The sequence below is a fragment of the Astyanax mexicanus genome, chromosome 17, assembly GCF_023375975.1.
Source record: "Astyanax mexicanus isolate ESR-SI-001 chromosome 17, AstMex3_surface, whole genome shotgun sequence".
Classification (NCBI taxonomy): Eukaryota; Metazoa; Chordata; class Actinopteri; order Characiformes; family Acestrorhamphidae; genus Astyanax; species Astyanax mexicanus.
This window is the reverse complement of record NC_064424.1, coordinates 12,557,504-12,581,092: the sequence shown is the minus strand read 5'-3', so window position 1 is coordinate 12,581,092 and position 23,589 is coordinate 12,557,504. Positions and strand designations below refer to the sequence as shown.

Here is a 23,589-nt window from a genome sequence, read left to right as displayed (position 1 = left end):
AAATTCTATTTGGGATCATAGATTTAATCTCAATTTGTTACAAAACAACGGGCAAAATTGATGAAGGTTTGACCAACCCATCTTCTAAAACATAAAATACTGCCGACTCTGCCGATTTTAGTAAATGTACTTTCTGTTTATTGGGCGACAATGTTAACAGCTAATAAAACAGAGCTAAACACTGATATCTAGCAGTGAGCTGTGGATCCTTTTTATCTCAGGATGTATTTTTTTTCCTACTGATTCAGATGCAGAGACCTTTGTCACTAAACTGCCTTCTTAAGTAAGATGTGGTGTGGGCAGCAAGGCATCAAGTTAGCATTTATTGCATTTAAGACACATTCAGATAACTTTACTCTCTTGAAAGGTAGTATATCTGCATAGTGTTAATAGGTATGTATGTTCAGCCTGCATAGTTTGTCCAAAAAAATAAATGAAAATTAACATCTCAAATCCAGTGAATGTACTTGAGTTTTATTTAAAAGGGGAAAATCACCATAAAATTGCAATAAGCTCAAACATTCAGAGATGAAAAAATGCACTCATCTGGTATAAATAAAAATCTAATTAGAGAAAATGATGAGTGTAGTGCACAAGCATTTGTTAAGCACCTGTTTTTAAACCCGCATGTTAGTCTTTGCATATTTATCCGTACATTTTTGTCCTGTCAAAGATGCTGCCAAACAGCAGTCATAGCAAACTGTAATTTTAACAGAGTAAGAGCAAAAAGCTGCAAAGTGAAGAAAAAGGCACTTAGTAGAGGAAACGAAAGAACAAGGCAGGGTTGTGAAGAAACAGTGAAGAAGATAAGACATCCATCTAGGTAAACATGGTAAGGGAGATCCACTGGAAGAAGAGAAAGATGGGTAGAAAGAAGATATCAGAGCTTCTTAAGGAGAAAAAAAAAGCTATAAGCCATTTCATTAATAACAACAAAAAAGACAAACCTGGATGAAGTTGAAGGTCACTACTCCGTCTGCATCTGTGTCCATAGTTCTAAAGGTTTCTGTTGGAAAAATTAAGAGCCTTGAACAGAACTGCTTGTGTGGGGCTCAAATTTGTGGAAAATGGGCTAGAGGGTTTCAGGTGAGCATGCGCTCTGATTGAGTCTGGACACGTGTTGATTCTGGGACTAAGTCAGGCCTTCCAAAAATGGTACCCAAAATGGGCCATTTTTAGCCTTTACTGGCCCCATCACTAACTGGTGGGGCCCATTACTGGCAACCATGGGGTCTACATGAAGCCCATTGACAAAACCTTCTGGTTCCCAGTTGGGCCACCTATACAGGCTCCATGTGTTCGTGTTTTCGGGGTTCTAATTAACAAACAAATGGATGGATAACCGTACATTTCTCCCTTTTGGTGGCAATCAGTTATTTTCTTTACTACTGTAAGTAACCTAATTTTAAGTGTCTTTATACAGCTCTGGAAAAGATAAGAGACCACTTCAGTTTCTGAATCAGTTTCTCTGATTTTGCTATTTATAAGTATATGTTTGAATAAAATATACATTTTTGTTTTGTTCTATAAACTACAGACAAAATTTCTCCCAAATTCTAAATAAAATTGTCATTTAGAGAAGAGGTCTGAGCTTTCAGACCTCAAATAATACAAAACAAGTTTATATTCATACAGTTTTAAAAGTTTATAAATCAATATTTGGTGGAATAACCCTGGTTTTAATCAGTTTTTATGCATGTTCTCCTCCACCAGTCTTACACACTGCTTTTGGATAACTTTATGCCACTCCTGGTGCAAAGATTTTGGCAGATCAGCTAGGTTTTATAGCTTGTGATCATCCATCTTCCTCTTTATTAAATTTCAGAGGTTTTCAATTTGGTGAAATAAAAAAAACTCATAATTTTAAGTGGTCTCTTATTTTGTGAGCTGTATGTGAAGAAATATAAGTATAAATAAAGCACATTTCAGTTTTTAATGTTTAAAAAAAAGATTTCTCGGTTATTTAAGGAAGAAATGGTCAGCATATGGCAATTCTTTGGAATAGCTCAATTAAAACGGCACATATTAATAGCACATCACCCAGATTTTGGTATAAAATAACTAAACAGATAAAAACAGGATTAAATATCAGGCTAATTATGGTATACATTTTTCCCAACACATTTTAGTAATTAAATAACTTTCTGACACCATGCCCATCACCTAAAAATAACAACTGACATTAATATTTCAGTATGTTGCTGCTAGAATTTCATGATGCAGAAGCTAACAGAGCCAAGTGTGTATATTACTGGTCTCAAATCTGTGTTTGTCGTTATGGCTACTCACTGAACATGCTCTCCAGACGGATCAGACAGGTCACAAAGTTGTCAAAGTCCACGTTCAGGTCTGGCTTAGCATAACGCAGGATGATTAGCTGGAACAGGTTGTTGGTAAGCTTGAAACCTGTAATAATATACATTTTGTGTTACAATATATTGAATATATTAAACAGTTGAATTTGGGGCTGGCAGACTCAACATAGCCTGAGTTTGGGTGTGCTGAAGTACCTGCAGATTCCAGTGCCAGACGCATTTCATAGGAGCTCATGGTGCCAGACTTGTCCAAGTCAAATTCCCGAAATATGGTCTAAGACAGATGAGGTCATTTTTGAAAAAGAGATTGTGAAAAAGAGAAGTTATTAAACCAAATAGGAAGCAAAAAAACATAGAAGTTGGACAGTACAAAGGTGTAAAAAGTATTCACATTCATTACTCAGGTAGAATTATAGATACTAGTGTTTAAAATACTACTGTAGAAGTGGAAGTATCAAATCAAGCTTTTTTTATTCATGTAACAGTGTGAAAATACTGTTAAAAGTAATGTAAGGGGAGAAAAAAAGGGGAGAAGGACAAAAGCATAGCCTATAGTGCACTACCCCTATAGTGCACTACCCCCACTACTACCTTCCTATTTATGAATAATGAGAAGGTGGAATAAAAAACAAGCTGAAATGAAGTAGGAGTAACGAGGCTATTTTTTAAAATGAAAGGACTAGAAAGTACAGATAACTGTGTAAAAATGCAATAAAAAGAAATAAAAAATTCTACTTAAGTGAGGTAACAATGAATTTGTACTTCATTACTTGGCACCTCCGCTGTGTGTACAATGTCTTACAATTTATTGTGATGCAAACAGACAGATTCTTTTCAGTTCTTATAAACTTTTATAAAACTATTCTGAACTTGGGTTTGGTGAGAATCTCCCAGAATTACTGTCCAACTTCTATCTGTGGACATGTTTTCATGGGGTTTGGATGAGCAAAATACTAGTATCACTAACAGCGACCAGGGACAGAAGAAATATTGAACACATTCGGTTAAAATTTGGACATAAAACACTGGTAAACGATTGGCAAATAAACTTTTTTTCTGAAATGTTTTAGTGTAAAATTACTAGAATTATTAACAGGGTGTTTGGTCACTCCCAGCTTCAGACAAATGGAATGTAGCACAATACAGTTACTCACAAGATATCGCTTAATCTTCTCCCAAAGCACATGGAAATCTGTTAAACCCAACCTCCCAAGGCCAGATGTCTGTATGGACCATGTCAAGGTTGTTTAAAGTAAAGCTCTTAGTTAAAAATGCTCATAAAAGAAAAACAAATGATGAGAAGCTGAAGGATACATCCATTAGGCTTATCATGCATCGACAAGCCTCCTTTCCAAATCCATCAGTTTTTAGATCCTTATCTGTAAAAACGAAAAAGATCAATATGCTCTGCTTAGTAATAAGAACTGATTTATAATAAATATAAATACTATAATTAAGTAATATTAAGCTTAGTGGCTCCTATATGCTCACGTTTGCTTATGACACGGTTCAGAATCATCTGCAGCTTTGGCACATCGATTTCCATGTCCTGAGAGCCAAGAGACAGTGAGTTAGAAACACAATAACTGCAATATTAACTTCAATGTGAATCTGACAGTCCAGACTTCCTGCCTCTTCTCACCTTTCCAGCAAGCTTGGCAAAAAGAGCCTTAAAGCCTTCATCTATCTCACTCTCTGGTAGTGCATCCTGTAGTGGAGAGAAATTTATGTTTAAGCATAACCAGTTAGATGCTGAGTAATTGGTGTGCACTGCACTAGCATAAAAACATTGTAGTTTGTCTGGCACGTACCTCCTCTGGTAGGTCGGCAGTGAGCTCATCATCCAGTTCCCTGTATAAATGAAGACAGGGTGGGTTCAACTCAGCTTATTTATCGCAGTTAACATTAATTTCAAAGTGGTCCACTGGACTTGTCCACTGGACTTGTCTGACAATTGATTAAAAATGCACCAAAATTAACATTTTTGACCAAAATGGAGGAAAATTTAATATCTGTCTGAATATTCTGTCACTTTACTTATACACTTATTATTTTTTAACAATTTTTGGTCATTCCTATTATTAATATTTATAATTATAAACAAATAAAGGTTGAAAATAAGTAGAATATCCCCCAATTTTGGAAAACTACACAGCTGAGTTGGCACAACATTGGCCAATACTATTTCTAAAGGATTAAGAAGACTCTAAGCACTCTATTTAAGAGAACTTACCAATAAAGCAATACAGGAATTCCTGTAATGCTCAAGAATTGACTGTTTATGGATAGAGCATCTCTCTTTAACAAGAAAAGACAATTAGTTTTTGTTGGCTACAAGTCGAGGAAGGTCGACGTGTTGGTGTCGAATTCCCATTATTAATATGATGAACGATACAGACTATTCATGATTATTTTGGACTAGAAATTTGACCTTCACATAGAGCGATTCCTATTCATAGAGGCTGCCTGACGTGTGGCAGATGAGTGAACACACTTCCCTATAATAACTGTGGCCTCAATCACCAACAGCCCAGAGTGCATTTGTATAGCCAAACAAATTCACAAAATCTAATCTGACTGCTTAAATTTGCCACATGCCCACAACACAGGTACATATCTAATGTGAAACCAGATACGAAAATGATTTCAATCTGGAAATGTGAACACAGCAAGATGTTTTGGGGAAACTAGGCTCAATTTTGGTTGGTAATCTTGAGCTTTAGCAAAAGGTCATGCGTTGTGATCTGGTTGGGTGTACCAGACTAAAGAATGTTGCAAAACTATGCCAGAAGACTTAGTGAGGACACAGTTATCGAAATAAAGGACTGAAAGCACTCACTGAGAGTCAGCTGCCTTTTCAGAGAAGACCCTCAGCACAAAGTCACCTTCTTTCTGAGGCTCGAAGGTGGAGGGGACGATGATGTACTCCCCCGCAGGCAGGCAGAACCGTGAGCTCACCTCCCGCAGGTTGATGAAGAGCTCGGAGCGAGCGCTTGACGTGTTTGTGAGGAAGAAGTCACGCTTTAGATGCACACCTGCCATGCCCAGAAACTGCAGAGGACACAGAGATCACAATGAGGAATCGTTCTGTGGGAATTGTTCCCATTATTTGCTGTATACAGCATACTTTACAGAATTTAGTTTATGTTACACTAGTGATCAGCCATTTCTTACCTCCCGGGGAACCTGGAAATAGAAAAACATAAAAGAGTGGTCAGTACTGCAAGTGTATTTAAGTACTCCATCAGTGTTAATGCTGAATTTTACATTCTTTCACATGTCTGTCACACACTTAAATTTAATGCTAACATACACTAAAGTAAAGCTATTTCTCCACTCTCCAGTAAACTGCTACACTATAAACTCAGTGACCTACATAACACACCAAGAAGGAGTTCCTGGAACTAAATAGAAATTTGATTTTGTATGTAATGTAATGCGATGATGATATACAGTATGTAAGTGATTAGAATATTGTAGTGAAATGATTATTGGAAAAATACGTACAGTTGAAAGAAGGCTCTAGTGCATACAATCTCTTTAAGGGCATTGTAGAGGTACTATATGTCTAGAAGCCAATTATCTCTCACCAAGAGCTACACTACCCAAAAGTAGCCACTGCAAGCGTATTTCCACCAAAAGAACTCTGGTTATTGAACCAGTTCCATTTGGGGTTACAAGAACCAGCCAGCGTTTCCCCAAGTTTTATTGGAACCGTCAAAAACATCACATCATCGAGTGGTCCAGTGAACTAAGGCACTGCCACTATGATCGGGAGATCGTCGGTTTGAATCCTGTTCATGTAGCTTGCCATCAGCTGGCAGAGCCCCGAGAAGGGGGAAATTGGCCGGGAGGTTAGATGGCGCTCTCTCCCCACATCCCTCAACAGGGTGATGTCACTTAGCACAAGGCATCTGTGAGCTGATGTATCAGAACCGAGTCGCTGCGCTTTCCTCCAAACATTGTGATGCTACTCGGCAATGATGCATCAGCAGCAGTTCTAAAAGAGGCAGTGGCTGACTTCACATGTATCGGAGGTGGCATGTGCTAGTTTTCACCCTCCTGCTCTGTTGTTGCATCCTAAAGAGTGGGTTTCGGTAAATGGCCTTGTAAAATTGTGGATAAAAAAAAAGATAAGAAATAATAGGAAACGACACATCATACATCATCAACAGAGGGTGTTGCACTTTTGTTGGTGGAAACGTGGTAAAAGGATCAAATTTAAGTTTGCGAACCAGAGCGTGCCGATTCCACATTGGAGGAAAAGCACTATGAAAGCCTTTTAATAGAACAACAGGGCAGTTACTTTTACTTCCTATTTTGGCAAGACTCCTTTTTGAGTTTTGCAGCAATCCAGGGATTGCATTATTACTTTTTTAATTATTATAATTTTGTTCTATTTCTAATTTAGGTCAAATATAATATTCTTTGGTGTTGCCTTGGATTGGCAAAGGAATTTAATTTGCATTCCTTTTTAAGGAAGTTTTCTTTTGTTTTGGACTTTTCAGATTCCTGAACACAATCCAAATGTACCTCATAAATGGCAAATCCAATCGTTTCCATGTCTTTGCCTTCTCGTCGCAACTGCCGCCGATTCTTCTGCATTAGTGCAACTAGGAAACTGCAGCCATCCTGGCCTTCGGTATCTGGGTCCTTAAGCATGATTTTATACTGTGGGTTGATCCAAAAGGTTGCTGCATACATAAATAAACATATTGAAAATGGGTCATTCAAAGACTAAAAATAGCCTACATTCTCCTTTGGGAGTCTCATCTATTTCTACTTCATTGACATGGAACAGTCAAATTCATGAAACAGGAACTAGTATCCCATGACATCCCATGTCCCATGACTTCTGCTATATTCTATGGAAGCTGAAGAACCTAGCACTGGGCTTTCGGTTATGTGTGTGGGGTCTCCTGCATTGAATGTGGGTATGAATTCGGATTTGCTTGTCTGTTCACATGGACAGTTTTAGACAGATGTCACCAGTCATGATTATTTCCACTTACTGTGCTGTCCACTGTGGGTAGTAATGCCTTCTGTTACATATCCCTAGTATGTATGTGACCCCGTGGATAGAATAAAATGTTCAGGTCTAGCTTGAATTCGAATATACTTGAATATTTCTTACAATAAAGACGTTCCTAAGCCGTCCTGTGAGATAACACTTCATGATTAATTTACATACTTCCATCCCATTACTTTTGGCATCTTAATAATCTGAATTAGTACCTGGGTAGTTCCTGCAGCCTCCAGCTGTGCTGCCTCTTCTCCACTCTCCTGTATACAGGGAGGAGTTCCACTTCTTCAGCTCGCTGCTCTGCAGAGCATCAGCCGTCAGATTGCAAATCTCCAGCCTGCTGAACTCCTTCAAAAAATCACTGAATGACATCCTGGTTTGGCGTGTTGGAGAAAAGCAAAAGACAGAGAATCAAATTATTGAATGGCAGCACACTGTCTTAATTGTGTTTAATTATGGCACAATTAAACAATGATACTGCACCAGAACTCTCCATCTTCAGCCCGATTGTGCAAGCGGGACCGCAAGGCAGGGTTGATTCCACTCCACTCTCTTGACCTACATGAGATTAAAAGAGAATGAATGGTGCAATTCCATAATATTCACATCTGGATTATTCTCTTTGTATTCCCTGTCTATCTTTTTAAATTAACAATTAAGTATTTTACGCTGACATGCCAAATGTTTGCCATGTCCAATGGTAGCTAAAAATGCTGAACTGACCTGTGGTATATATGTGTGTGAGGCCTTCTGCAATTAATGTGGATGTGATTTTTGACAAAATCACTCTTAATCACTTGCATGGACAATTTTAGCCAGACACTGCTGGTCACAATCATTACAACCCACTGCTATGTTCACTGTGGATGATAACCTTCTAACCTTCTAACGCCTTCTATGACGTTTTCCAATTAAACGTGACACTAGAGATGTGAAAGTTAAATGCCTAAACAACTTTGTAAATGAAATGCCCAATCCCTCTGGGACCCACAGCTCTGGAAAAGAATAAGAGGCCACTTCTTTAATCAGTTTCTTAATCAGTTTTTCTGATTTTGCTATTTATAGATATATGTTTGAGTAAAATGAACATTGTTGTGTTATTCTATAAACTATGGACAACATTTCTCCTAAATTCCAAATAAAAATATTGTCATTTAGAGCATTTATTCTGAGAAAATGAGAAATGGCTGAAATAATAAAAAGATGCAGAACATTCAGACCTCAAATAATGCAAAGAAAACAAGTTCACATTCATAAAGTTTTAAGAGTTAAGAAATCAATATTTGATGGATTAACCCTGGTTTTTATCACAGTTTTTATGCATCTTGGCATGTTCTCCTCCACCAGTCTTACACACTGATTTTGGATAACTTTTTGCCTCTCCTGAGGCAAAAATTCAAGCAGTTCATCTTGGTTTGATGGTTTGTGATCATCTATCTTCCTCTTAATTATATTCCAGAAGTTTCGATTTGGTAAAATCAAAGATTCTCATCATTTTTAAGTTGTCTCTTATTTTTTTCCAGAGCTGTTTTATCAGGCCTCACTCTTACTGATAATTCATGTCTGATTAAACACACTGGCCAGTGTTTCAGTGTTACTCACAAGATAACAGCTCAATGTCTCTAAATTGCATACTGCTCTCCAACTGTCACGCGTGTAGTGTGTGAATGAGTACTACAAACAATAGATTTTTTTCTGCATTTTCAAATTATTGAACAAATCTGGTTTATTAACATAAGCTCTAAGTATTGTTTATCCATACTCATCACTCCAGGCTCCAGTCCATTCCACTTCACCCCATGGGTTCCGGATTCGAATCAGTTTTGTGAGGTTTCCTCTAAACTCCACCTAAACAATAAAGTTCCAGATTACAACTGAGTTATTCACTGTTATTTACTGGTTAACCTGTGTCAAATATCTTCTGCTCACCTCATCCACTCCTGTAACAGAATAAGCATGGCCTTTCACCAGCTTTTTAAAGGTCACAGCCTCCATGTCGAAGAAGCTTGTGATCTGGGTGTAAAAGAAATAGTTTAATGACAATACAAATGTACATAAATTAGTGTATTGCCTCAGAGTGTATCCGTATGTGCACTCACGTCTATAGAGCAGCCCAGAAGAGATCCTCTTTCTACAGCTCTTCTGATGATGCTGAAGAGGTTGGGCGGAGCTTTTCTGAGCTCATACATTTCTGTAACCCCACCTGTAAAGTCTTCAAAACCCTCAGAGGTGCAACCTCCTGAGAGTGCCTCGTAACAGCCGTTTAATCTGCAAAATAAAAACGCATACCCACACACTTTTAATATACAATACCAGTCAAAAGTGTGGACACAAACCTTTTTCTTTATTTTTATGATTTTCTACATTGTAGATTAATATGTAAAACATTAAAACTATCAGTAAGCATATGCATTTATGAAAGTAACAAAGCCAAAGTATGTTTTACAGTATTCTTTAGATTCTTTATGGTAGTACTTTTAGCTTTGATGCCAGCTTTGCAGGCTCCTGGCATTCTCTCAGTGGCTTCATGAGGGTAAACCTATAACAAGTTCTAGAGGCGGCATATGTGTTCCCTCATAGTTTTTAGTTCTTTATTAAATATTAATCTACAATGCATTAAATAATACAAACTAAGCACAAATTTTAATGACAATGTGTGTCAAAACCTTTGATTGATACTGTATAATTCAAAAGATATTCTGACTAACACTCTTACAAAAATATGCTGACATGCCAAAAGTCATGGAACACACTGTAAACTGTAAATATGTAAATTGATAATGTTACCTAAGTGTACCTGATAGGTGTTACTTCAGGGAATGGCTTGAGAATGCTAAAGTTATGAGGTGTTATCTTGTCAATTAGGCTAAACATTGGCCAGTGCGCAGCTACAATTGTCCATGCAAATAAAACAAAAAGCCTTTATTGGAAACATTTAATCCAGTCCAATGCAGATGGCTCTACATGCAAACCCCGACGGTCAGTGCCGCATTCTTTAGCCTTTACTGAACAATGTGGCAATGTGTGTTTTGTCATGTCAGTGTAAACATTCTACAAAATATATTTTTTGAGCATTTTAAGGGTTCTTTATATTATAATCTTAATAATTCTTTATACAAGTCAACATAATTATTTTATAGCCTGATGTGTTAGATGCATTAGGAATTATGTTGAATTCCCATTACTTTGCATATGCCTTCTCCACCAGAGCACTCCAGAACTCCGCCCCCTCGTCTGAGTGGACAAATAGGAGCTTTCCATCGCGCACTGGTAGCCGGTCATCAATCACCACATCCACCCAATCCCCAAACTGCCAAAACTGTAAATGAAAGTCCAAAGACACAAATGATTATTACACTCATACAGACACTGAAATATTGAGTATCTACTGACATTTTTTTTATATATTTTGTGCTCTACTTGCTTTTTATTACTTTTATTACTGTCAATTATTTTATTATAAAAGCTCCCACATGTGCTTTGCTGAATAGTTTTCCCTATTTTTGCCCATTTTTATTTACCACTGAATGAATTATGTAGCCTAAATGTATAGCCTAAATGTTTTTTGCTCTTCGAAGGAAAAAAGCTTGGCCACAAAATTACAATTAAAAATATTTATTGAACACTGAACATTTTGACAACCCAACAGACCTACCAACAAAGTATGATACATTTCCTCGGCAATGCTATTCTAATCATAAAATTACCTCAGCAGTGCTATTCTAATAATTAATTTACCTCAGCAGTTCTACTCTAATCTCACAGTTATTTGAGTCGATAGAACAACTGGTGGTGAACAACCCCACACTTTACAGGGTTTCAATGGATCATTTGGCATTTACCTGCATTCTGCAATATATATATGTATTTAACCTATAGCAAGCCCACATGGATAGTGACCATAAAATGGATAAAACAAATCTTCCACAACTTTGGGACTTTGCCACTGGTGAGATGATCTGCAGAATAAACTACATCCTTTATTCCTAATGCAATTGGTTTGATGATTTGTTATCATTTTAAAATTCTTCACTGACTTCAGGTGAAATTTGGTGAAAATTTGCTGTATTTTTTAACATTGCAACATTTAGCGCATGACAGTTTTTTTTTCAATAGTGTGCAATCTGACCACCAGATATCCAAGAGACACTGAGTGTTATTGAGCTCTCAAAGTGATTCTTGGGTCTTGCCATGAATTTACTGCACTGACTTGGCAGTTTTCCCAGTGTCAGTCTGCAGCAGCTGCAGCATTAAAACACAGCACAGTTCGCTGACTGGCAAATCACAACAGAGTATGTAGCTCGTGCAATTCAGAATTTGCTGTTGTTACCTCTTTGAACAGTCATCTCCCCTATCAAAACACTATTGAAAAAAGTTCACCTGATGATTTCTGCACTACTGGCTTTCAACATATAACCCATGCTCCTAACACTATTCGAATGAGTCTAAATGGGCTAAACAGTCTGGACAGGGGAATGCTTCCGGAATTTGGCAGCAGGGGGTTAGCCCCACCCTGAGGGAGGCAGGGTGTCTGTTAACCTATAAATATGCTTTGTAAATATAGCTGGCTTCAGAGGAGAAGGAGGGTTGCATTGCAATATATGTTTTCCTGCTGAGTCATAGGAAAAGGACGGTATAGGGAGGTAACAGTTGTGTTGTCTAGAAGGAAGGCTGAGATTTGAGACTTTTCACAAAAACATAAAATTCTCAGCTATTACATATCATACAGGGGCAGTGATGCCTTGTGATAAACGGCAAAGCATTCTTAATGGAGTTTTTTCAGAAGGCAAGCATAGTTTTTAACTAGGCTTAATTCCCATTGTGTCCCATAGTGTCAGGACACAATGGGTCCTCGTCACACTGTCAGTTGAGAGCACAGGAATGTTTGCATTAACATGCTGTTATACAATGTGGTAGTTTTCTGGACAGAGATTTTGCAAATAATAACTGAAAATATTGATTTATTAATACTAAAATAAATCTGACTGATATATTTTAAGTCATATTGCAGTGATTCTTCTAAAGTTCAGATTTTTTTCAGCAGCAGGCCACAAAATACACATACTAAGTGGCAGCAGGGCAGTTTCCCAGAGACTTCTAAGAGATTAGGCTGCTATTGCTATTAATAAACAAAAAGATTTAATTCAATTAGAAGCATATAAAGTTAGAAGCATATTTATATATTCTTTCATTGAAATTTTCCATTTAAAATGCTGTGTAGTGCAAGACTAGGCTACTTCCCTGTTTGGGCAACTGCCCCAATATGTTTTATTTTAATGTGATTTATGTAGGTATGGTGTCGTACCTGAAAGTGAAAGATTCCAGCATACTGGTAGTGGAAGCTCTGGCCATGAGGAACCACGCGATGCAGCAACGGCTCGTTTAGGGTAAGGCATGCAATGGCCGCCAATAGCCAACAGTCCCCTGGTTTGGAAAGCAAAAACATAAGAGGCAAAAACAAACTTACAATTATTTGGCTTGTTTGTCAAACTGCGAATTATAATTTCTGATTTTCCTCTGATAAATATTAACATTTTCAATGTTAACGTGCCCATGTGGGGCTCACATAGTGGGGCAGAACATGGGCTAGGTGGGTTTCAGGTGGGCATGGGCTCTGAGAGGGTCTCATTGGGATCCAAACAGGCTTTACAAATGGGACCTTTACCTTTGTTACAGCCCACCTTTATCTGAAAGAGGTCCTATCTATGCTCCATGTGAAGTGTACACCCCAAATGGGGCCCATGCATGTTCAACCTCTCCTGGTCCCATCATTGATCCTGATGGGGTCTCTCACTGGCATCCATACATGAGGCCAACATGGGACCTTATGACAAAACTTTCAGGTTCTCAGTTGAGTTACCCATACAGGTCCTATATGTGCATGTTCTCTGGGATGTTATCATAGGCAAGGTACCTAGAGCTCCTTGGCAGATGTCAGTGCGAGTGGCTCCATCTACGATAAAGTGTGGGTCATCACAGAACTCCTGGAGTGCACAGAGAAGACCTACGAGTCAGACAGGGCACAGACGTGACTGGAACGTCTCTGCTGCTTGACGTTACAGTTTTAGGAGCTTGCATATGTTTTGATGTAGCACTGAAAATAGCAAGCATCAGAAAGCAAAGGGGTACAGCAGAAAGACGGAGTCACAGCCTGACCCTACAAGCTCTCACCGTGGGCCTCATCCAGCGGACTCCTCTAGTTTTTGCAGAACCTGGCGCCAGCTCTTTAAATCCCAGTGAGGAGGGCTGTGCTGGGAAGGTCTCGTCTTCAAATAAACGCCGACTCTGAAGGCAGCTGGCTCGCAGAGACTCAAAGTCCTGACCCAGGAACTTCAGGGCCTTGTGGTTCTGACCAATACCTTCACTTCTGTCCCACTCACTCCTCAGTCGGGCAGCCACTCCTGTGGCACATATGGGCTCCATACTCCAACACCTTCTGCTTCTGTGGCATAAACACAGACACTCAAACTGAAACTCAGGAAAGACTAACCTTATGAAGCTATAATCTATATAGTAGTTTGAAGGAGCATGAAATAAGTACTGTAATAATATTTTTTATTACTTAATAAGTTGGTAACTTCAATGTGTATTTTATATAAAGTAACAAGATCTATACCCCTGACTAAGATAGATCTAATCATATGAATTTGGTTAAAAAATATGCTCATCTTAGCTGGTTAACTAGCTCTTGCATAGTGAATTATTGTTTCATGTTTCATTTGATTTTGATCATGCTTGACCATGCTGGTCAACTAGTGTGATTAACCAGCATGGTCAAGTTTGATCATACTGGTTATCTAGCCTGGACAGGTTGATCATACTTGTAGACCAGCTAAAACGTAAACTGTATTTTGATGAGTTTCTCTTCTTTTAAATATGTGGTCAGTAACATTATATGCTAATTTTATTACTTTAAGAATAGCCTTCATTCCTACTCTCCCTGTTTACCAATCCACATGGTCAAATCTGGTCATACTGGTTTTCTAGTCTGGCCAGGTTGATCATATTTGTAGACTAGCTTAAACATAAAACAAAAAATGAAACAAAAACAAAAAAGGAACAAAAAAGTCAAAGCTAGTAAGCAGGGAGGGTATAAGTGTAAAATAGCAATGGGCTGTTATTAACTCTCTACAGCATGGTGTTACCCTCAGGCAACAAAGCACTTTTTGATTATTACACTGTAACAATGTTTTAATCTGTAAAGACGTATATTTGGAAAGCCTATTTTAAAGCCTAGTTTGTTTTTATTTACCTTGGGTATTTTTTTTTATATTTGTTGCCTCAGGGCAACATTACACAGTTAGATCAAAAGGCAATCATGCTAAAGCATTGGTTCTCAATGTTTTTGACTGACATAACAGAAACCCCCAAGCTGATAAAAAATAGGCTACAATCTTACTAACCACATATTTTAATGAATCTAAACAGAATACAGTTACAATATACACTATTCACAGTATATATAGCAACTTATAAACAGTTTATCTGACAACTTCCATTTCAAATTACTTTAGAAACTATAAGATTATATTTTTATACAACTTACCTTTACTACTCTTGTAATGGTATCATGTATATACTGAAAGCTCTTTCCAAAATCCAAAAGCTGATCAAGCTTTTCTTTGCAAGTCCTTTAGTTTAGTCTTGGTTTAGCCATAGTGTTCCAGCGAACGGTCAACAATCAGCGCTGTAAATAAAAATAAGTATCCGGGCAGTCAGACCCCTGCTGCTGCTGCTGCTGCTGGTGCTGCAGTGCCCCTGTGTCCTGCAGTCTCTGTCTGGACTGAAAGCACGAGCAGCAGCACGAGCTGCAGCCACGCTAATAAACACAGCACAGCCACACTCCCTCCATCTAACGGCTAACCAGAGACACTGAGGGAAAGAGCGGACCTTGGTCAAAGGCTAATTCAATGTACCAAATATTTGTTTTTTTAGATTAATAATAATAAAAAATATATATACATATTTGATTTTTTTCTAGTACTGAATGCATATGAAAGATAAAAATAGAAAAAATTAAAATAGATTATGAGCATTGCATTTCTGTGTTAAAGAGTTAAAAACACAACATATGATGTTTTTTTTTTTTTTTTACATAAAGTCTAATACCTATAAAACCTACAGTTCTGGAAAAAATAAGAAAAATGATGAGTTTATTTTAATTTTACCAAATTGAAAACCTCTTAAATATAATCAAGAGGAAAATGAATGATCACAAGGCATTAAACCAAGCTGCTTGAAATTGTGCACCAGGAATGGCATAAAGTTATCCAAAAGCAGTGTGTAAGACTGTTGGAGGAGAACATGGCAAGATGCATAAAAACTGTAATTAAAAAACAGGGTTATTCCACCAAATATTGATTTCTGAACTCATAAAACTTTATGAATATGAACTTGTTTTCTTTGCATCATTTGAAGTCCGAAAGCTCTGCATCCTTTTTGTTATTTCAGCCATTTCTCATTTTCTTCAAATAAATGCAAATTAATGTCAATATTTTTATTTGGAATTTGGGAGAAATGTTGTCCGTAGTTTATAGAATAAAACTACAATGTTCATTTCACTCAACCAATAAATATATATAATATATATAATATATATATATAAATAGCAAAATCAGAGAAACTGAGTCAGAAACGATGTGGTAAACATCTTGGAATACATGACCTGATCTCCACTGAAATTTATGAAGATCTTTTCGTTCTCTTGAAACCCGTCCTGAAAAAGTGCGCCACAGTATTTTTTAGTTCTGTGCCATGCGTAAAACTCACCAGTTGAGTGAAAATCAACAATCCAAAAACACTAGATGCTTAAAAGTGCACTATGCATAAAAGCGTACCATGCGTAAAAGCGCACTATATAAACTCGCACTACACGCGTAAAAGCTCTCCGTATGAGTAAAAAAAGCACTATTTGCGTAAACAAACAAATAGAAATATTCCAAATTAGAATATGGAATTATGTTGCTGTCTCCATTTTTGAAAATACAAGTTTGAGAGGGATGGTATGTAAATTAGGTTAATTTACTATAGCATGAATGCTAAGAGAGTGAAATATCTGAACTGGTGTCAGCAGGGCCAGGACAAGGTGAGACAAGTGCTGATTAGAAAACACAGGTTTATTGAAAACACTGATCCCAAATGGATTGGTGAACACAGTACAGTAAGTAAACAAAAGGGCAGTAATAAAATAGCAACATACCAGAATGTAGAGCCAAAACTAGAGTCGGTAAGACAAGCAGGAGTAAAAGGGATTAGGCAAGAGAGTAGTCAAAGAAGAAAGCAAGGTCGGTCACTAAAGATCCACAACAAAACTAGAGGACTAGGCAAGAGAGTAAACAAAGCGCAGAAAAGGGTCGATAACAACAAGGAAATAAATCAAGGAAAGCGTGTCATAACAGAGCTAGAAAACTAGATAATACTGGACAAGGAGCAAAAAACAGAGAGCTATTTATACAGGTGACAACAGGTGTGGAAAATGAACAATCAGAAGGTGGGCGAGGCTGAACAGTGTCAGTGTTCAGCCGAGTCATTGAAGTCCATAGGCTGAGAATGCTGGGAAATGGAGCTAATTGTGTTCAGCATCTTTAAATATAATAAATGAGTCGAATAACATAACATTTTAATGTATTCCCAAAACGTCCCTACACTGCACCAATCCATGCATTTTGCTGAATCATTCATAAACAGGGAACACATTTCAGATTACATTATACAAAATAAAACAATAACAAAAAATGATGGCTCCAATATTTCCAACAATTCATACACAAACAAAAATTAAGACAATAAGCAACATATTCTTTAGAAATAGTAACAAACAAGAGCATAGCACAAGGACTCAACAGTGGTCATGTAGCCACCATTGGCCACTTATAAATTGTAGGACGTGGAATCACACAGTGTTTCTATTTGTGGCAAGCATGTGTTGGTTGCTTGTACTAAAATATTATCCATCATCCATCTCTCTATCCATCAATCTTTTCCACTTTTTCCAGAAGGAAGACACAAGGATCACAGTCTGGTGACCGGACATCCCACCTCTCCCATGACCTCCCGTGACCTCTCCTGTACTGTGTTTCTTCTACGTACCTACCTGCCTATCCATCCATCAATCCATCCATCCATCCATCTTGCGAGGCTTCTTGATGCCAGTGAATCATATATAATATTCTTGAAATCCATTACACACTTTTAAGGAACAATCAAGAGTGACCACATGAAGGAAACACAGACAGACACAGAGAGAAAGTGCCTGACAAAATCCTCACTGTCCTCTCTTCATGCTCAGTAGACCCATTAGTGTTCTCTGTGGGTGGGATTTACACCCTGATTGGTCTGTTTTGCAAACCTATCAGTGTGTGCTATGGCAAGGATTTACACTGACATCTATATTTTAGTGACAGAAATTTCTAGAAAGTTTGCCCATGGTGGGCAAATGACTGTTAGGCATGTTAAAGTACGTTTACAGGTGCCATGCATTTATAAATAAAAATAATGTTACACATAAGGCAGGGATATCCCCTGGCAGAACATCAGTTCATCACAGATTAACACACATCTTACACGTCTTGCTAAAATACCTGTAAACCTAAAAGTTCCCTTTACATTCAGTAACTAGCTCCATTTTCACAGTAATGCTTACTTGTGTATAATTTCCTAGGGTTTGAAATTGACTGAGTATTTTCAAATGATTGCTATTGTACACTTGCATCTGTTTTAGTATGTGAGTGAAGTAAGCTACTGTCAACTTAATAACATTTCAGTCTTGATAAATTTTATTCTGCTATGTTTGACAGCATCTGACTTTTGAGCATTTGCGTCATAACACACTTCACATATGTCAGGAAAGAGGGAGAGAAAAAAAATAGAAAAAAAGTAAAACTAGTCACAGGTGCCAATTGAAAATGTAAAGGTTTGTTGAGTCAACAAGGTTTGCAATGACTCATTAAACACTTATCAAATACGTGTGACAACCCACATTACTTTACTGAAGGAACTGAACTGCATGCAGTGTACTTGTGTTTGTTATGTAACATCCAAAAGAAAAAAACTACCAGCAGTGAGATTTCATGGTTTGAGTGCAGCCTAAGCCAAATTTCTATTTCTGATCTGGGTATGAGGCTAGTTTATTTTTTTCCTTTTTCATTTTCCCCCATCAGGGAGCAGCAGTGAGCTGCTACAGCGTGACTGTCACCTGACAGCTCTGCGCCACATGGCCATGACCTACATCTTACACATCTATGAGAAAAGAGAGAGGGAGTGAGAGAGGGAGGGAGGAAAGAAAGAAAAAGAGAAAAAAATGAGAGAGAGAGAGAGAGAGAAGGAAGGAAAGAAAGAGAGATCTTTCCACAGATGGTCTCTGACACTTCATACCTGAGAGGTCACATGGTTGCCTGGACAGGTGTGACAGGTGTTTGTATGTCAGTAGTTCTTGGTGTCGAGTTACTGCGCCTCTCTCTTATTGGGGTCAAATGGGGGTGTGATTGGAATAACAAGCGACACGCTGAGCAGTGGCCTAAAGGCCCAACTCTAATATTTCCCCACCCGTTACTGAACAGGTGTACATACACGTATTTGATTTGTACAGTGAGTACCTGACCCTGCTCTTGTCAAGGCTGAACACCATGCAGTTACTGTTCTGTACAAAGCCCTGCTCTAAAAATATCCACACATGTCTTATCAAATAGAGCAGATATGTACTTAAGCTGCCAAGAAGGTTCATTAGACTTTTAATGAAGAGAAAACACCATTAAAGGATTCATGGCATGGAAAACAGAATCCTTCTTTCCTTAAAATAAAAGAATAAGATTTTGTCAGCTTCCTGCATTATGCTACTTGATGTAGTATTAAAATATATCTTAAGAACATTTATTTCCATTTATTTCAGTCATTTCTCATTATCTAATTTGCTAGTATTGACCTTGACTGGACAGAGAAGAAGAAAAGAGGGGGAGTATTTGGGGTGGAGTTCGGGGCAGCTTGGCTGTAAAGTGTGAAGCTGAAGCCCCCCCTCATACGAATAGAAACATGAGGAAAAAGAATAAAATTAAAGAAGTAGGAAGATGGGGAGAAGGTGGGTGCGAGCTTGTTCAATGAGCAGGTAGAGAGGAAGTGACGGTTTAAATAGGGAAGGAAGTGGGAGGAGTGAGGGCGTGGATCAACTCCCAAAACTAAGCTATAGTACATAGCTCCACTTTGGGAGAAATGTTGTCTGTAGTTTATAGAATAAAAAACAATGTTCATTTTTCTCAAACATATTACTATAAATAGCAAAATCAGAGAAACTGCTTCAGAAACTGTATAGTGGTATATTTTATTTGTAGGCTTACAGCTGAAAATAGATTGAGCTTTAAGAATGAATACAAAAACAGACTGTTTTAGTGAACTCTCTACTGCAGCATTTACACAACAAACAGCACCTTCACACTTTCATCATAATAACTAGAAAAATACAGAAACACAGAGATCTATGTAACTATTAAAAGCATAAGTCTTTTCTTTAGAGAAATTACAGATGAAGCCAGAGAGCAGGGAATACTGTTTCCTATACATTCTGATACATTCTAATGATGGAATAGGTCTGGCTGAACCACATGGCAACAACACCATTAGATAGCATAGCTAGCTATGTGCCATGCTTGCTGAAGCTAGCTATGGTCTATGGTGATGTTAACTAACCAAATTAAAAACTTAGGATTAGTTTTCACGAGACCACTAGTAAAAGGAAAAATATTGTATTATATTGTGTTTTATTTTGAGAAAATTGAGAATAAAAATTAATAATGCATGTCTATTGTCACTGTTTCCTGAGACGTATGCATGGTATGCATGGCTGGTCTTCCACTGCGAGCCACCAAACCCCTACAATTAATTCAGAATGCGGCAGCACGACTCGTCTTCAATCTTCCGAAGTTCAGTCATGTGACTCCTTTGCTGCTTTCGCTCCACTGGCTTCCTGTTGCCGCCCGCATCCGATTCAAAACCCTATCTCTGGCCTACAAGGCAAAAAATGGACCGGCTCCTTCATACTTGATGGCTATGGTCAAAGCCAGATCTGCACCCAGAGCTCTTAGAGCTTCCAGTACAGCTTGGCTCGAACCTCCATCCCTCAAAACACACAGAAAACAGACATCCAGACTCTTCTCTGTGCTGGCACCAAGGTGGTGGAATGAACTTCCACTTGTTGTCAGAACAGCAGAGTCACTCGCGGTCTTCAAACGTCGACTGAAGACACATCTTTTCAAAGAGTTCCTAAACTAAATCCAAAAAAAAGGGGGTTCCTAGGGTTCTAAACATGATCAAGCTCTGTGTATTTCTTGATCCTAGTCTACAAATTAGCTTAGGATATTTTAAGTGACAAGTCGCTCTGGATAAGGGTGTCTGCTAAATACCTTAAATGTAAATGTAAATGGTATTTAACCACGAAGAGCTGAAAAGCTAGAAGGGAACTTTAGACTGTTTTGGAAACAGCAAACAGCTTTTATTTTTTCATTTTGCATGAACATTTACCCATCAGTCATTACCAGTGTCATCACCAGTGGCATGTTTAATTATTGATGATATTGTAGAGTGTTCCTAATTAAAAAATTTAATCAGCTGCTGTTGTTTTTATTCACACTGTGTGTTCAGTGTGTAGAGAACATAAGAACCCTATTGAGTGGAATGCAGCAATGGTCAAGCTTCCTTAACTTGTGCATTGGAGTAAAGCATGCCTAGAGGTCCTGGATAAGTGTGAAGGAGAAACGTCTACCCTGAGCTGTAATCCCTAAAGAACAGAAGGTTTCAGGATGTGATGTTATTTCCCCCCATTTCCTCCTGTTCCAGTCTGTGAGCAAGAGATAAATAATTGCAGCGGGGGTGGAACGAGCATTTTAAATGCTACCACAACTAGAGAGAGAGCAAGAGAGACAGAGAGAAAGAGAGTGAGAGATGAATTTAGAGTGTAACCCCAGCAAACCCCAGTACGGATTCTTAATGTCAAGGCTAATATCCTCTTACCGGTGCAAGTATTGATACTTTTAAAAGCCAATCCTGAGTGCATAAAGAGGGGATCGTTATATGCAGTTACATTATTATTTACACAAACGCCACTTATGTATTACGCAACATAAATTTTAGAGAAGTCAGATTAATTCTGTAAACAGGTGGCACCAATTCTTCTATTTCTAATGCATTGAAACAACGTTGATCTCTGATATCAGACTTGATTTATTTGTGCACATCAGTTTTACGCTGATTAAACATTGATTCAACGTTATGATTTATATGCATTATTTGTATTGAACTTTACTTATTTTAAATGTTTTATACTTTAAATCTTGTTTGTACTCAAATATAATATTTTTACTATAATAATTTTTATTATTTGAGGGGAGCGTGTAGAAGAAGAGCCTTAACCTCTCAAATCCTTTTACCCTTTGATGCACACCTTCTCTAATGCACAACATGGGTCAAAAATGACCAACTTTTCAGGTTATTTCATGCTTTTTTTGTTCTTTTTTAAATCAATTGATTTTATGATTGAATATTTCAATTATTCTTTAAATATCTTGCGTTTAGTTTTTATATTACTACATCTAATTTAGATGGGTCAAAAAAGACCCATTTATCCAAGTGTGATATAAAATAAAGTAAATAGTTACTTTTTTAGGTTCATGATTCCTGCAGCCGGCAAAAAATTAAACTTCAGCAATCAGCCAGTAAAGAAAGGAAAGAGAGAGGAACAGGAAGAAAAAAAACAGTGGTAAGTGATAATTTACACTGGATAAATTAGGCCTACATTTCTTGTAGAAACAGAGTAACTTAGCAGCAGGTAGGCTCGCAACAAAATACATGGATAATGTTAATATGCCTGGCAATCAATGCTAGTAAGTATTTAGAACATTATTTGAGCCGAATGATTATTTGGCTATACACTGCAATATGTTATATTAACAGGATATGGAAAATGACGAGCCCAAATTTTTCTTCTTGTTTTCCAGTCCACCTTAAATAGTTTAAATACCAATGATGTGCCAGATTGGGCTGAGTAAGAAGAGTTTGGCATTTAATGAAGAAACATTGAATAGAATAAATTGCCTGTTCTGCATATTTCCAGTTGCCCTAACTCCAGATGATCAAATAGTCTGTTTAAGTTGACACCACATTATGAAAATAGAACGATTACACTGTGAATAGCCTAAAGAACAAGGAATATTACTATGCAATTTTATAATGACCCTCTGAACTTGGCATTTGAGAAGATTCATAAAAAATGAATAGCCTGTTCTGCACATTTTCAGGTACCTTAACTCCTGATTATCAAATAGTCTGATGAATTTGACACCACAATATGAAAACAGAACAAATTGACTGTAAACACCCTAAAAAACAAGGAATATTACTGTACCATTTTTTATTATGACCCTCTGAACTTGCCATTTAAAAAGATTTATTGAAAATTAATATATTCACTGTTTGCAATAATTCAGGTGCACCTCCCTAAAATACATGTTTGCAACTTAAGATGTCTCCCAGCTGGCATTTCAACGTTGATCAACGTTGATTTTATGGTTGAATCAACTTTGGATTTGGTGTTGATTTCGAAAAGTGTTTCAATGCCATACGTTCAACCTTTAATAAACCATAGGTCAAAAAAAATTGAAAGTCCTATGGTTATCAGAGTGTTAACAATAAACTTACATCACTGCACTAAAACAAATATAACATGAACATGGTGTTACATTAAAAAGCGATTTCTGCAAATAGAAGTAAAACACTTTTTCATCCCTCCATCCAACTGTTTTTAGAAATTATATGGCGATCAAATATAAAATGCAAATTTAAAAGGCAGAAGCTTGAGGATTTTATGTTGATTCAACGTTAACATTTCAACGTTTGTACAACCATTTAACAATAAATGTTGATTCAAAGTTGTTTCAACGTTAAAACAACAACATACATTACTTTAGTCATATTTTAAACCACATTTCAACGCTGAAGGTCGGTTGTGTGCCAACTGGGCTGCTATGTATACCAATCTACTTTTTTCCATATTGCTTGGGCCCCCAAATGCCTTGAAACGGCCATGGTCCTAAACAGCACCAGGTGTTTATTGTTGTTTTTTATGGGCAACAATGATTTAGAATCACTTTAGAAAGACAGGGCCATTAAGAATTCATGCCCACCCTAATCAGATCCTTCATGCCCCCACCCCCCTTCCTTTCCCAGCGTGACTTCCACACGGATCATCGCCGACTCCTGGCCGTACCG

At 37.6% G+C, this 23,589-nt stretch overlaps 2 protein-coding genes across 2 annotated transcripts in view; one reads left to right on the top strand and one right to left on the bottom strand.

Annotated features, from left to right (window-relative positions):
* bbs1 (Bardet-Biedl syndrome 1) overlaps positions 1-20,220 on the top strand; it is a 31,107-nt gene extending 10,887 nt beyond the window's left edge. Inside the window, exon 14 of the mRNA XM_007260725.4 lies at positions 17,334-20,220. Coding sequence (XP_007260787.3) covers positions 17,334-17,533 — 200 coding nt within the window. The 3' untranslated portion in view covers positions 17,534-20,220. The remainder of the gene's footprint in view (positions 1-17,333) is intronic.
* On the bottom strand, positions 454-15,142 carry si:dkeyp-50d11.2 (calpain-1 catalytic subunit). The gene is made up of 22 exons (XM_007260723.4): positions 14,885-15,142; positions 13,510-13,780; positions 13,253-13,322; positions 12,644-12,762; positions 10,524-10,657; positions 9,438-9,606; positions 9,268-9,351; positions 9,101-9,186; positions 7,822-7,896; positions 7,551-7,711; positions 6,849-7,009; positions 5,490-5,501; positions 5,155-5,366; positions 4,127-4,166; positions 3,958-4,023; positions 3,807-3,864; positions 3,630-3,694; positions 3,470-3,538; positions 2,511-2,589; positions 2,290-2,406; positions 948-1,006; positions 454-846 (listed from the first exon to the last, which is right to left on the bottom strand). Exons 2-22 carry the CDS (start codon positions 13,759-13,761, stop codon positions 820-822), a joined length of 2,115 nt encoding a protein of 704 aa, XP_007260785.3. The 5' UTR covers positions 13,762-13,780; positions 14,885-15,142; the 3' UTR covers positions 454-819.
* Positions 20,221-23,589: the final 3,369 nt, after the last annotated feature.